Here is a 15,494-nt window from a genome sequence, read left to right on the forward strand (position 1 = left end):
GCTCCACTTTTATTTATGTGTAGTGCTGGGTGTTTAAATATCTTCTTGCGATGTGAGAGCTTAGTCTGTTTTGACCCAGCCATTATTTCTGTGGTAGAGACCACAAAAAACAGACCTGTGTGTCTCATGAGAGACGGAATCAAAAAGTAAGACCAGAGACGGAGAGAAAGGGAAAGAGAGAGGCAGTCAGTTTGGGTATTTTGAGAGTCAGTCATCCACTTGCCTGTCAAGTAAGCAGCTTCTCAGCTGTCTGCTGATGCCTGATGAAGTCGGAGACATGCCTAAGTATTAATGGAACTGAAACAAAAATAAACCATTTTCAAGTATAAAAAGAGATGCACATACACAGCTGTGTAGAACTTGGCAGAGCTGCCTTTGATTTATTCCTCTGGGGGAAGAAGGACGGTATTTGTGTGTTTGGAGGGGGAAAAAAACATGGCACACAAGGAACATTCCAAGTTTGCCACAGGAAATCAATTTATTTGAGAGGGCAGCCGGGCTAAAAATAGGGAAGCCCCAAACAATAGCGTTGGAATTAATTGCCCAGATTTTGTGAGAAGGCAAGAAGACTCCAGAGAGCCAAAGTTTGTTCTCTCTCTTGTTTTCATATGTGTGTTATGGAAATATTAGTCTGGTCTAGTTGTCATGTTATTTTGTTTTCGGCATATTTCTGCTTGTCTGCAGCTGTCAAACAGAAGTGAGTCTCAATCATTCTCCTCCCCAGTATGACGACTTACCACTCGTCAACACAACTGCCAGCTGCCTTATTTGACAGGATATGATGATTTATCACAAGTTCTCCACAGTAAATAGACAATAACTGTTTTGTCACACTCCACCGAGTTCTAACTGGGTTTTTGGGAGTGTGTGAGGGAGTGCTGTAGGGGCCTTATGGGGGCTGATGTGCCGTTTTTAATGAGATCTCACAGCAGTGTTTAAATATTTAACCGTTCCTGGTGAAGCCTCCCCAACAGCCGCCAGGCAAAACTGGTGAGGTTTCATGCAATCATCACACACACACTATACAGAACCTATCCCCTGAAAACATCAGAAAATAAGCACAACCTGAATATATAATGGCATTATGAATACACAGCCTGCTGCGCCTGATACCTGCACCCATCGACAGAGACGCCGTCTTTGCGAATCAACACTCACGACAAAGGCCGAGCGTGATGATGAAAAGCCGCTGAATTATACATCTGTTATTATGATGGGATATTTTCTAAACTTTTCTTCCCCCCCTCCCTCCAACAAAAGTGATTCTCTGCCTCCCTTTTGCCTTCTCCCTCATTTTTGCTGTATGTTTTTAAGCAACGTTTCACCCACGATCAGCTCAACTCCTACACCCTTCATGCTTTTACATCCCACCACCCGTCATTCACAGAGGGCGATGCCGGGGCGTCTGCGAGCGCTTGCTGTGTTCAGAGGGAAGAGGCAGTCGTGTGCATGTGTGTGCGCGGCGTGTTTGTTTTTGCAATTATGGGAGTGTGCGGGTAAAAAAGGTCAAAGAGAAAGTCAGAACATTTGTATTGTGCATCTTTCAAGCGGTGACATAATCTGATTATTTCCAATTTAAACACCTTTAAAACATGAAGTCATTTGCTATTTATAATCTCAGCTTTTAGATGCACTTGTAAAACATACTTTGGAATTTTGTCTTTGCATTAAGTCTATTTTAATCACTCTTTAATCCACTTTGGTGCGATGCCTGCACATACCAACCTTGGCACTTGTTAGGGAAGTTGCAGCGGGTGAATATTTAGGAAAAGACCTTGGCTGCTGTTTGAAGCTGCTCGGGTGACGCTACGCACTGCGTTTGGGGGTAGTGGAGGATAGTATAAAGGAAACACGCTGTACCTGCCAGCTGGAGGAATCTGGAGGGACTTGAGCCCACAGATGACAACATCCACACAGCATCTCCCGTCATTCTTGCCACCCCCTTACCCCCCTGCTTTCTATTTTCACCATCCTCTCCTCTTTTTTTCCCCTCGGCTCCTCTTTTCATCCCCTCCCCCCACTGCCTCTACCTCCCGTCCCATCTCAGACATCCCATCCTCAGCCCTCCTAAAATAATCCAGTCGTTATTAGCCCCGCTAACCTGCGTCCGTTCACTGTATTAAACGTTGTTTATTTGACAAGGGATGTATATAGACATTGCTGTAGGGTCTTTAGAGTTTGGCAGACACTTGGTGCCAAATCATATGCATGACTCCTCTCGCCATGCCGCTTCATGTGGCTGCCAAGTGAGGTTCTCTGGGGTTTTTGCCAGGGGACCCAGACTACTATTCAAACCCCCTCACCACCACCACCACCACCACCCGACCACACTCCTAACACACACACATAAAAACACCTTGTGCTGCCTCGGTGCCCTCTCTCCCTCCCCCCAACCTGTACCAGCCCTATGCCCTCCCATTCCCCTCCCACCTCTACCCCTTCAGTCTCCATACCACACTCATTATTAATGATCTGAGGGACAGCTTTCATTTGATCTATTACTTAGGATGGGACGGCGGCTGCTGTGCTGCTGCATCCCTGCTGGATCTTTAATTATTTCATGGAGGGCTTTCCTCCTCTCCCCTGCTCCTTCTCTGTTGTGCAGATGAAATATTGAAGTTGAGGAGTGTAGTGCAAAGTGGCCCCATACCGAGCGAGGTGTGTGTGTGTGTGTGTGTGTGTGTGTGTGTGCTCCTCTGTTTTTGCAAGTGTACAGTATATTTGTGGACTTTGTGTATCAGGCTGAGCTTTTTCGACTTTTTTATCTCACAGCTTCGGTGGTGGAGTCACAGATTGGAAGCAGATTGCATTAGTTATTAACTTTTTTTTTTATTTTCTGCAAAAGCACAGTTCAACTTTGAAATATTTTTAGCAGACATTCAACGTGTGAATGTGTGAGTTTGTTGTTATTGTTAAAAGAGCAGAGTGTATCCTGGCTATCTGACAAAAACAAATGAAAAAAAAAAAAATATCTGACAAAAACAAATGAAAAAAAAAAAAACCTTAATGTTTCCAAAAGGAAAAAAAAAAACACACTATGACAAATGTGTGCAGAATTATTTCACTGCATGTGTAATGCACTGTGATTATGGGCCATTAATGTCATATTACAGTCGTGTTGAGGGGCAGTAATGGCATGATATCACCGCACACTTTTTGTTGCCAAGAACATCAGCGCTTAACAACATCTGACAGGGAAATATGGCCGACACCACAGGCCACGCACAACTTTGCATTCAGGTATGAAATATGACGTAATTCCGAATCGCTTTGCTCTCCCGCTTCATACATTTTGGACTCTCCGCGTTAATGGCAATCGAAGCCGGCCCGTGCTACATTCGTTTTGGTGTCGCGCGGCAGTCACCGGGCAGCTTATGAATCCAGTAAACTGTACTCAGATACCTCATGTGGGAATCCATACTCCATAAACATAATGACACCTTATTCTAATTTATACGACTACATGTGATGGTAAGATTTGCATCCGCAGCACCTCTCCACTCAGTGAAACATTGAATTGCTGTAACTGGTAGTAGGAGTAATCCATGCGCTTATGTGGGGGAGCACTGGAATGACATTGATATACAGCGCTCCATTAATTGCCATATGAATAGGGTCTGCATTGGTTGGCGCTCTGCTGATGCATCACAGTAAAAGAGATGGGTCACTCTGTCTTCTCCAGCCCGCAGCTTTGCCAAGCTCATAATTACTAAAACCCCCAATTAATCTTCCCATCACATAGGCCAAATATACACTTCCTCCCTATATAAATGAGTTACAGTATATGCTCTTAGTAAATGTGGATGCTTGTCTGCGTGTGTGTGTGTGTGTTTACACAAGTAGGTGTGCATGTGTACATTCATGTGTGCACGCTGTAGAGTGCCTGTGTTCACGAGAACATTAAGTCCAAACAGCTTTATATGATCTCAGTGTTGCACCGGGAGCCGTGCAGGTTATGAGCACAGGCGGCATCAGTTCTGTCAGAATCACGTGACTGAACCGAGACGGAATCACTGCATAAAGCACTTGTTTTCATACGTTCATCTGCAATTATATAACACACAATGCACCGGTACATACAGTTAAGTTATCTGGGAGGTGTTTAGAGGAGAATTCACAGCAGCAGAGACCACAAACAGATGTTTAGAGTCATTTTCTTTTAATTAGAAGCATTTTTTTCAACAAAATAAAAGTACCTTGACAGAAGACAGATTGGGTTGGGTAGTTGCTTTATGTTTACATTTTTTTTCCTAATTTGAATGTTCTTGTTTGTGCACTTAAATGAAATCTAATGCTCTGGTGGTTACATAAATGCTCCATCCACTTGTTCAGTGTCAGACCAAATAAAAGTGCAGCTACGTTGCGTCTGAAGGCTGAACAGTGTCTGATTTCTGAGAGGTCACAACAGCAGTTAAATGCACACTTCTTCTTCTTCTTCACAATACTTCAGTGTGTGTGTGTGTGTGTGTGTGTGTGTGTGTGTGTGTGTCTACATGAATATGTATTTCTGATTGTAGCATGCGGTTCTGGCCCCTGGCCATTCAACCTTTACTCATTGTGAACAGAATCTCTTCTCCACACTCTAATCCAGCCTCCGTCCCTCCTACTATCACATTCACAACACCTTACTGGCACCCAGTGGCCAAAGGACATACTGCATCCACTTGATGCTGGTGCTGCCAGCAGGGGAGATGGAGAACTGTTTACAAGTGGCATTTGCCCCTAATTAAAAGCAGCACTTGCTGGAGCACTTGGTCTGCAGAAGGACTAGCATCCACACTGACGCAAGCTGGGCCGCTGATCCTCCGATAAGCCTCCTCCACTCTGCATAGACAAGACACACAAACACGTCGGCCAACGAGTGAGGAAAATAAGCATATAAACACAGGACAACTTTAAGCGTTGTGATTGCTCACAGCTTTGGTGCACAGTAAGGTGTAAAACACACTACATCTGTGAGGAGCAACACAGATGGTGCAGCCATTTCCTGAGACCAATGAATCATTGTCCTCGTGATAGTGATTGACTCAGTCTGTTGAATCTCTCACTCTTTCAGGGGCGAGCCGTCGACTCCCTCCGCTTTCTAATTCTGCTGGCCCAACATCTGGCTGTCCCGTGTGGAAAGGCCATTATGTCAGGACAGAGGATGAATGAAAGTAGCCATCGACCTGTCTGAGGAGCGACTAACTGGGCCGGCGATGCTTGCGAGTTTTGACCAGCTTAATGGAGCACAGCAGCTCGGCAACTAATCACCTGCTCTTTCTCATCAGCTGCGCCCCCCATGGGACAGTAATTGATTGTTAAGTGTTTGATGGATCAGACTTAGACGGGGCTGACCTCGCTGTGAACGTGCAGTACAGTTTGTACCCATCTGCGGTTTTGCACTCAAAGAGAACTTTTTACATCAGCGAGTGTAAAACATTTGTGCACATGTGTCACGTAGCTGTGGTTCTGTTTCCCTTTTGTCTGCTGTTGCCGACTCTGGTTGCCTCACAGTGTCATCATACCGGACCTTAATGAGATTGATGTAACGTAAGCATTATATCTGCTGTTCCAAAGACGTCTATATTGTTAGAATATTATGTTAAATGCATGCCGACTATATTAAAATATTTAATTGCATTTGGAGATTTGGACACTAAAGCATACAAATGGAAAAAAGTCAACCTCAGCACATTGTTTAGGCTTTTAGTTTAAATAGTTTAGTGATAACTCCTCTATTACAATTCAAGGATCCTCTCAAACTGGATTATTTGCATTGAAAACAGTTCAAACAAACTCCACCACTGCCAGCTTTTATCCCTCTCTTTGGGAAGAGTAATGTCTGTTTCAGTACGTCGATGGATGGATTGTTCGATCGCCAGAAAATGAAATGCCAAGAAATGAATCAATTCAATGTTTCGGGGAAAATCTGTTTTTAAATCTCAATGATTTATTGTCAATAAATAATTGATGGATTAAATGATTAAGTAAGTAATCGTTAGACCTAAATTGTACGGGACACATTATGCACTATCTCACCTGAGTCGGAAAAGCTGGTTGTGATCCAGCTCCTGCTCCTCGTTAGTCTTTCCTTGACCTCTGTTCCTCAGTCTCCTCTTCCTCTCCTCAGGGTCCAGGGTGAGTAGGACCACCAGGCTGGGCTGGAGCAGGTCACTGGGCCAACAGTACACCTCTGAACCCTCTTCTGGAAGGTTACACACCGGTCCGCTCGCTGCTGTGGCAATGGCATAAGCTGCTGTGCTGTGCCAGAATCTGGGGACGGATAATGAATGGCGGATTGAGGTGAGTGATGGATGGACGGATGTACTGTCAGACAACTAGTTAGACGTTAGTATTGAGTTGTGTAGGTCTTGAGCCCTGTGGGATCCACAACTTCTAGCAAGGAAAGAGAGGTCACAGAACGAGCAGACTTCACTCCATCCTCAACATCTCAGCTGTCGTTACCTGTCAACAATGACAGGTGTCTTCTTGCCCTCTTGGCCCATTTGTTCTGCTGTGATGTAGTTCCCCAGAGCGTAGAAGGCCCTGCGGATGAGGGGTGGCTCCTGATCAAAGCGGTCTCTCCAGGGGGACAGGCACTGGGGAGGGGACCGCAGAAGAGTGGCCCCCAAAGTTTCCCTCAGAGACTCCGTCAGAGTGGTCTTACCTGTGACAAGAAAAAGTCACTTCACAGAGAAAAAACACAAAGACTGGGCACATTGTCAAAGCACCGCAGGCAGAATCCATCCTTTTCTTTTTATTAAACGCAACAAGGGACTGAAGTGACACTTGAAAAGTTGGCCTAAAACTCCAATCCAGCCTACACAGTCGAGTTTTCACAAGGTTTGCAAAGAGTATTAGATAAGCGAGCTATTCAATAAACCATTTCCAAAGTGATGTAACTTTTCTGAGGTCATGATACGTGATATTCCATTAGGCGAAGCTCGCTGGCAGATAATGGTTTTAGCAGAGGCCGACCGGCCATCACTTTAGCGAGGCATCTATACATCAAACCGATCACATATTTATTTATGAGGTAATAGCATTAACCTGTGGCATCCAGGCCCTCGATGACAATAACAGGGAAGTCTGGTTTATTTCTGGCCTCCGCTCTGCTGGGCAGCAGCTCCAGCACAGACATCGCCTCTGGGATGATGTCACCGCACTGCAGAACAGACAAAATCAGTTTGGAGGAGGCAGGAGGGAGTCGTACACGGCGGTGCACATGAACACACATGCTGCTGTGGGCCACCTGACCGTGTTAGATAAATGGAGGGAACAAGAGCGTGGGGCCTGTTGGTGGATGCTGCTATACCTGCTTCCTCCACACGAGTGTGTCAATTTACCAAATTGTGCAAATAAGGTTATGCTGCAGGAAAAACAGGCAGAAACGTGTGTGCATGTTGTTACCTTTTGTAAAACATCACGAGCCTCTTCCAGGCTGTAGAACACATCAGAGTTGATCATGTTGAGAGCTGATGGATGATATTCAGGTGCTTCTGAAGGTACCACGTAGTATTTCTTTGCCACTTCCATCACTTTGCTCCCTCCATGTGACCACACATGCTGAGTCCACTGCTGACCATCTTCACCTTTGCAGTATGAGCACACCATCACCGGCTCACGCTGCGTTAAATCGCCCAAAAGTCGCTCAACGGGAGAGGAACCCTCAGAAGAGTCTTTTAAAAAATAGCCCTTGATGAGAGAGTCCCTGACGTTTGGCAGGAATGAGGACATGGGAGACAAATCGCACTCTGGAGGCAACTCTCTCAACAGTTTGTGTTCCAGCTCCCCGTAGAACCGGGCTGTTTTGATTCTGTCCTTGCTGCACACGAGCAGAGAGTAACACCTGTCGCGTGGTTGTGTCTTTCTGAACACCCGTGGCGCCTCTTCTCCCAGGTGGCTCTCCTGAACTGCAAAGTAGAAAGGCGCTCCGTCCAGCTCCACGGCGAAAACACGCGAGGACCACCGCGGAAGGAGAGCCATCATGCGTCCGGCCATGTTTTACGCACCAGACGCGCTTATCGGTTTCCAATCTGAACCGATGACACCAGCTGCTGGACCGCGGGGCGTTGCATAATCTGCAGCTGGGAAAACGAAACTTAGGGCGTAAACAAGGGCAAAAACGAAACTTAACTTCCACGGTGACGTTCAGAAAACAGTCTCTCAGCTCTTGCAGATTTACTTGCAGGAAAATGCAACTCAGAGACACTGAAAGTTTGGGCCAAAACTGCAGCAGTTAGGATTTTACAGTATAAAGTGTTGAAGTAAAGTAAGAATACACTGAAAATAACAGATTATTATTAGCATCTGTTTATAAAGATGCGTTTAGATGCTTATCTGTGCATTTAAAATACAGGATTTGTGGCTCTACTGCGCATCACTACATTTAATATCACCAATATTCATATAATACTCTATATTCTTAGAAAACATCCTATTCTCATTACTGCTAAGTGGCATAATTCGTGTTTAGGTTTCGCCTTGACAGACACATCTTATCAGGAATCCGTGTCCACGTTCGGTTTCGTTTTCGATGTTTGTAAACAGAGACCGGCGCCGCGCTCAGCTGACCGCATCTCCTCATCGGTACTTAAGGTGCGCCCTGCAGCCCTCTGCTTTAAATCCACGGTGCACACGCAGTAGCAGGAGTTATACGCGCGCTTTAAACATGCAGTTGTCTTCGGTCTCTCCCAAACTGCTCCTGCAGCTCTGCATCAGCACCATCCACTGCATTTTTGCGCGCTTCTTTTCCAAAGTTTGTTCCTGGACGGCTGGAGCCCGCAGAGGAAGCGCCTCGGCTGTCTCAGCTGCTGCTGACAGCAAACCAAACCGGAGTGAAGACCAGGACGCAACGACTCCAACCAGCGTCAACTATCACTTTACGCGCAAATGTAATTACAAATGTGGGTTTTGCTTCCACACCGCAAAGACGTCCTTCGTGCTGCCTCTGGAGGAAGCCAAGAGGGGACTGAAGCTTCTGAAGGACTCAGGTAATGTTCTTGAACTAGTAGAGATGACTTTGTTTGTTTATTTGTTTGTTTGTTTGTTTGTTTGTTTGTTTGTTTGTTTATGTTTGGAACCTCTTGTTGACTTTGTTTATTTGTTTGTCAGGCATGGAAAAGATCAACTTCTCTGGAGGGGAACCCTTCCTGCATGAAAAGGGAGACTTTCTGGGGAAGATGGTTCAGTTCTGCAAGCAGGACCTGCAGCTGCCGAGTGTCAGCATCGTGAGCAACGGCAGCATGATCAAAGAGAAGTGGTTCCAGAAATATGGTACGATCCCAACATAGTGCCACCTTACTGGGACTGGTTCATTTCTAGCTGTATTTCAACCTCTTTTATACCATTTCGTGTACCTGTTGCCATAGATTCAGGGTCGTTTTGATTCACTTTGTCTTTGGTTTTCCATCTCTAGGTGACTACCTGGACATCCTGGCCATCTCCTGTGACAGCTTCGATGAAGACACCAACCAGCTGATCGGCAGAGCTCAGGGCAAGAAGAGCCACCTGGACAACCTCTACAAGATCCGCACCTGGTGCCAGCAGTACAAAGTGGCGTTCAAGATCAACTCGGTCATCAACACCTTCAACATCGAGGAGGACATGACGGAGCAGATCGTGGAGCTCAACCCCGTCCGCTGGAAGGTAAGGATGGAAAAAGAAAGTTTGAGTGCATTTGCATGGTCACGGATGCGCTCAACCTGTCGTCGCCGTTGTGTTCAGGTGTTCCAGTGTCTGCTGATCGACGGGGAGAACGCAGGAGAGGCGGCGCTGAGGGAGGCAGAGAGGTTCGTCATCAGCGACCAGCAGTTCCAGGAGTTCCTGGACAGACACAGCGGCGTCTCCTGCCTGGTTCCAGAGTCTAATGAGAAGGTAGGGGATGGAAAACAGAGGCACAGAGCAGCTTACACCCACATCCTAGGGCAGTGCCTTTTCTCTGGTTTGCTTTTCACAACTGTTTGTAGCTTTGGTCTAAGTCAGGGAGCAGAATTAGGAGCACTAATGTGTGATCTTCCATCTATACCTCTATGATAAGATGACTCCTAAATGTCATCTGCTGAAGCTACCACGTTGCAACCAGAACGAACAAAACAAAAGAAAACTTGAATTTTACTTTGTTTGTCAACACCACAGTGAGACAGCCTCCGTTACCATGGCAATACCAAGCATATCCCAGCATCCTCAGGAAGCGTTTCCATTCAGCACCATGCAGCATGTTTCTGTATCTGCATGTTTTCAGTTTCATTTTTTAATGGTTTTTTTTGGTGCATTGAGAGCGAGGGCCGCTGTAGAAAAGTTTAAATATGAGTGTGTGTAGATAATGAAGCTTTAAAATCAGCTGACAGTCATATTTTTATAGTTACTGCTTCTACATAATCTCTCTTCTATGTGGAGTGTCTTCTGTTGACAACACCAGGGTATAGATGGGAAATAATCATGTACTGCATTCACATATACTCATCACAGTGTGCACGACAGAATAAAGGGTTAAAAGTCAATGTAAGCAAGAAATGAAGAAATCAGATAAGATGTCTCATAATTGGAGGACACACTGGAGTCAGAGCTGACTCGTTAAAATCCACCATGTCACTGGAAGACGTGTAATAAGAGTTACAGAGTGACAGAGATCAGCTCATCCTTCACCTTGTCAGTAGTAATAGTTGAGCTTATAGGACTTTTTCTGTTGGGAGCAGAACAACATCAGCAGATTTGTTGGCATGTAAATAATGTTGGGATTAAAAGTCAGGCTTTGGACAAACAAAACTGAAACCTGTGATCTCTGCTGTCTTCCCAGATGAGGAACTCCTACCTGATCCTGGATGAATATGTAAGTTCTTTATATTGTTTTTAATTATTTCACTAAGGTTGCTGTGAGTAATTTAAGTATTAAAGTAGAAGTATGCTCCTCCAAGTGGTGGGGGAAAGAAAAATGTTGCTCAGAGACGCCAAACATTCGAGCAAACAGAGTGAAAACTGCAGAAATTAGGAAGTGCCAGTATTTATTTATGAAGTAAAGTCAGAATGCACTCACTAAATAATAGATAGCGTTTATAAAGGTGCATGTGGCTGCTTCTCTGTGCAAGAATGTGTGACTAAACATTTATAAACTACACTAAGCATTATTACATTTACGGATATATAAAAAATAAAATATTATTACATTTTTGAGTAAAAGAGCTCAATTACACACAAAAACATGACACATCATTGTTCTAGAAGATGACGCTTTAGGAAACAAAATCTAAAAAAAACAACAAAAGAAAACAGGGTCAGTTCCAGAACCAGACGGAATGCGTTGAAACAAACGTGTTCTGGAATCCCGACTCCGGAATTTGTTCTAGAAATTAAAAACCGTCCACGTTCTAGAAATGTGCGACGTTCCGACGAGACGCGTTCTGCAGTAAAAACATCGAGAACCTGCAGGTTTTAAACAGATTTAAGAAACTAAATCCAGAATCAGAACAAGTCAGTGTATGAATTTAGGATCCTGACTCCAGACTGAGAACACGGTTTGGTGTTCCACGACAGCAGAGTCTAGAACACGACCGGGAACGTTCTGGACTCCAGTCAGAGTAATGATCTGCTGGTTTGGAACCACAATGAGAACATTTACCGTCTTTAAAAGCTTAACGATGCTTCCCCATCTGAGTTCCTACCAGAGGCTGGTGAGACGCTGGTTCAGCAGATAAAATACACAGACGCTGCAGAAACGTCTACGTGTGTCAGCACATGTAGAAAAAGTCTGTTTCTCTTCTCTGTTACATCCTCAATACTAATAACGACATCATTTTGATTTAGGTTTCATGTTGAGCATCACATTCTATCAGTCATCGGTTTCAGATGTTTTGAAAGAGGCTCTTTGTGTTGAAGTATTTAAGGTGTGGCCTCAGAGATACCTTTGAGATGCATCAGCAAACCCAGCAGGTGTAACACGAGTGGTTAGAAGACGCATTTCTCTTCAGTAAACTGGCAGCTTGTTTGACTAAAGAATCATTTAGATTGTTTTTCTTTGTCAGTACAAAAGCAGCTCACCTCATCTGACTCCCAAACTAACTTTTTCCACTTCCTTCACTCGTCAGATGCGTTTCCTGGACTGCCGAGAGGGAAGGAAGGACCCGTCCAAGTCCATCCTGGACGTGGGTGTGAAGGAGGCCATTTGCTTCAGTGGCTTCGATGAGAAAATGTTTTTCAAGCGAGGAGGAAAATACTTGTGGAGCAAAGCTGACATGAAGCTGGAGTGGTGAAACGTGGCACCGCTGACGATCTGCAGCTTATTTTTCTGGATGTTTGCACTGATAATTTGTACAGAATGAAGATTTTTCTTTATATTTTAAGCACTAAAGATCAATGAAAAATGTTACGACATGTTATACTGAAGGTATAACGTATAAGAAGTGTTTTTGTATTTGAAATATGTTTTATGTTCTTGCATAGCGACTGCAAAACACAATGAAGTCTATTGTTTCCGTGACCGCTGGATTTAAAGTTTCATTTGTTGTCATCTCTTTAGGGCAGATCTAAAACTGGTCACACTGGTTTTAGTTTTAGTCATGAACTCATTTACAGGAAATTGAAGGAACCTTTCAGTTCACCAGCTGATGTGAGAATTTAATATGCAAATAAACACGAGAGAAGTAGGAATGTTTAGCAACTGTCTCAGGATTTGTGTTTGAATTTACTCTCAATTCACTTTGATTCTTAAAACCAGTTTTACACAGAAGGCATTCCCTTAGTTTATTATTTAATTCGAGTTTTATTAATTCTTTTATATTTCTTTGCTTATATGTAGTTTTTTTTTTCTTCTCAGTGTTGAATGACTTTGAAACTATTTTGGAATTGCGTTGTCATTGTGTTGTTATAATGCTGTTTGGAAGTTTGTTTTTGAAAGATGCAATAAAAATACATTTTATTATAATTATGCCTGAAATGCATTTTTATTTTAAAAAAGAAATATAGGACAGTAGAATTTAGGTAATAAGTCAAACTACACCAAAAACTCTAATTAATAACATTTCTTGGGCGACTATAAGGAACCTCATGTTGCCGGCGACTCTCTGCAGGAAACTGGACTTCAACAGAACTCATGCTTCTTCTAATTTATCTTATTAGCAGGTTTCAAATGAGCAGGTTCAAGTCATGTCACTTGCCCAGATGTGGAGATATTGATCTGTGAGGTTTCTGCTTCCATTTTAAAGCAGAAACTGAAATAGTTTCTGGTGTTTGTTCAAGAATTTGTCAGGAAATGAGGATTTGGGCTGTGCTGTTTCTGAGCCATCTCCTGCAGGTGTCCACCAGAGGGCGTCCTGGAGAACTCCTGCTGAACTGGGGCTCATTCCCTGCAGGTGTGTCTCCATACACCTGTGATTCATCAGGCTCGTTACTACCTGGATATAAGGAGCTGGTTGCTGGTCACTCATTGCCTGAGTGTTGACCTACATGTTAACTTCAAGCCTCCTCCTGAGTTGTTCTCGTGCTTCTTCCTGAGCCTCTGAGTAATTGCTTCTCTCCTTCTCCACGCATGAGGTTCCCCACCGGCCTTCCTGCGCCAGACCAGGGTTTTCTCCGTCGCTTCCTGGATCATCTGGTCACGACTGGTACCGCTCCTGCTCCGCTCTCACTCCTCGACATCGACCTCCGTACGACCCGTCCGCCCAGCCGACCACAAACCCCACGTCCATGTCCACGTCCACGTCCACGTCCACGTCCACGTCACGTCCAGCCCTGATCAACCACATCTTTGCACATTTCAGCCTCTGTAAATAAAATCATTTTCTGAACTCCACGTCTCCTGAGAGTTTCTCTGCATGTGGGTCAGAAGCTCTAAACTCTGGTCACCTCACACAACCAGTAGTGAAATCTGTTGGAGGGCAACACGTGAACCAGAGTAGCATCCAGCAGCTAACATCTTCCTGGTCGTTTGTTCCCAACCAGATGCATTTTAACAGCAGAACCGTCCTCATTCAACCTCATCCAACCAAGTAAGTTCTGACAAACCAGAAGATGTTTACACTGATTTAGCCGCAATTTAAATATTTTGTATTACAGTCACTGAAAAAATGTATAGACAGTGTTGAAAAATCATTATATGCAAACAACCAATCTGTTTTTATGTTTTTATTAATTAAGGCGTGAAGGCGTACAAGGTGAATGTAACACAAAGTGCTTTACAAACCAAAAGGAATTTAAAATAGCAATAAAAACAATGCCCTTCATCCCATTCAACCATAAACATTATGTTCTAAATGAAGGACTCAATGAAAACAGGGACTGAAGAAATGCTGTTATAAAAATAAATTGATAGGCAAACAAGGCATTAATAAGAATTGAAGTGATAAAAAGCAGATAAAAAAGAGTAAAATGTAAAATAAACAAACACAATGTAAATTAAAAATAACAATAATAATAATAATAATAAAGTATTATTTTACAGATATTCCCTGTTTTGTTAAATTACACAGAACATCTTGTAAAATCATAGAAAAAAATGAATGTACATGTTGAGTGTAAAAAAAGAATATAAAGCAAAAATTATATTTTTACTGTATATTTAGCCTCTTAAGACCAGAGCTCTTCTTTGAAATGCATTTTTTATTCATTAAAAATATTAAACAAAAAATAAAAATATATTTAAAAATATATGAAACATATTTTTTAAATTAAAAAATACCAAAAATATGTGCGGTGCAATGTTTTATTTTACAAAATTATAATTTAGCAAATTTTTATTTATTATTACATTTTTCAGTTTATAGTTATTTGAACGACTATCATGAATTTAGTCTTTTCTTTAATGGACGTCTATGAATACATCTGACTACCATGTTGGTGCTGTGACCTGCGCCTGCAGCGCGCCGCCAGCAGGGGGCGCCGTGCTCGGCCTGCTGGCGGTAGGAGCGGCTCTCTCCTGTGAGGGGCAGCGTCGGCCAGCAGAAGGGAAGCCTGCTCTCAGACTAATGGCGTCCCTCCAGTGCGAAGCAGCTGATTTCCTCCCGAGCTCGGCAGCAGCAGCAGCAGCAGCAGCAGCTCAGAGGTAAACACGCCGCCCCCGGACCGCTCCGCTCCGCGCACTCTGTCGCTGTTTGTGTTGCAGGATCCGACGGCTGGACGTTGCGCAGCGCGCCCGAACCGAGACCAGACCGCTGAACAAACACTGCTCCTGTCAGGCTAAACACAGAGGAGACAGTCAGCTGCAGCTTCCCGCTGCTCCGCTTATTTATCTGCGCTCTCTCTTTCTTTATTCTTTGATTATTTGTGTTTTTATTTTTCCGTCGGTGGTTTGTGCTCCCAGCAGGGCCCCGGCGCTGTAGGCGACGGTAGCGGGTCAAATGTTTCCTCCGGTTCCGACGGTTCAGGGATACATAATGAACATGGGCATCACCCCTTCACAGAGATCTTCTTCCTCCTCCCGCTGCTCCTCTTCCTCCTCCGCCTGACTGACTGGCTGGCCGCCGCGTCGCTAATCCAATTCAGGAGATCATCTTTTCAACCCATCCTGAGGTTACACCATC

At 44.1% G+C, this 15,494-nt stretch overlaps 2 protein-coding genes across 2 annotated transcripts; one reads left to right on the forward strand and one right to left on the reverse strand.

Moving 5' to 3' along the window:
* Positions 1–4,138: 4,138 nt before the first annotated feature.
* On the reverse strand, positions 4,139–8,005 carry cmpk2 (cytidine monophosphate (UMP-CMP) kinase 2, mitochondrial). The gene is made up of 5 exons (XM_008280002.1): positions 7,393–8,005; positions 7,033–7,147; positions 6,448–6,649; positions 6,022–6,255; positions 4,139–4,824 (listed from the first exon to the last, which is right to left on the reverse strand). Exons 1-5 carry the CDS (start codon positions 7,981–7,983, stop codon positions 4,704–4,706), a joined length of 1,263 nt encoding a protein of 420 aa, XP_008278224.1. The 5' UTR covers positions 7,984–8,005; the 3' UTR covers positions 4,139–4,703.
* A 577-nt stretch (positions 8,006–8,582) lies between these two features.
* On the forward strand, positions 8,583–12,901 carry rsad2 (radical S-adenosyl methionine domain containing 2). The gene is made up of 6 exons (XM_008280003.1): positions 8,583–8,975; positions 9,097–9,258; positions 9,401–9,630; positions 9,709–9,858; positions 10,781–10,813; positions 12,066–12,901. The coding sequence occupies exons 1-6, from the start codon at positions 8,654–8,656 to the stop codon at positions 12,228–12,230; spliced, it is 1,062 nt and encodes a 353-aa protein (XP_008278225.1). The 5' UTR covers positions 8,583–8,653; the 3' UTR covers positions 12,231–12,901.
* The last annotated feature ends 2,593 nt before the right edge of the window (positions 12,902–15,494 follow it).

Source organism: Stegastes partitus, unplaced genomic scaffold (genome assembly GCF_000690725.1).
Source record: "Stegastes partitus isolate 25-593 unplaced genomic scaffold, Stegastes_partitus-1.0.2 Scaffold178, whole genome shotgun sequence".
NCBI lineage: Eukaryota > Metazoa > Chordata > Actinopteri > Pomacentridae > Stegastes > Stegastes partitus.

Excerpts from the sequence above, each read along its gene's own strand:
- rsad2 (XM_008280003.1), top strand. The coding sequence starts at position 8,654 with ATGCAGTTGTCTTCGGTCTCTCCCAAACTGCTCCTGCAGCTCTGCATC. Across the intron at positions 8,976-9,096 it reads GAAGCTTCTGAAGGACTCAG|GCATGGAAAAGATCAACTTC; the intron begins GTAATGTTCTTG and ends TTTGTTTGTCAG. Across the intron at positions 9,631-9,708 it reads TCAACCCCGTCCGCTGGAAG|GTGTTCCAGTGTCTGCTGAT; the intron begins GTAAGGATGGAA and ends CGTTGTGTTCAG.
- cmpk2 (XM_008280002.1), bottom strand. The coding sequence starts at position 7,983 with ATGGCCGGACGCATGATGGCTCTCCTTCCGCGGTGGTCCTCGCGTGTT. Across the intron at positions 7,148-7,392 it reads CTCGTGATGTTTTACAAAAG|TGCGGTGACATCATCCCAGA; the intron begins GTAACAACATGC and ends TCTGTTCTGCAG. Across the intron at positions 4,825-6,021 it reads AACCAGCTTTTCCGACTCAG|AGTGGAGGAGGCTTATCGGA; the intron begins GTGAGATAGTGC and ends TTGTCTATGCAG.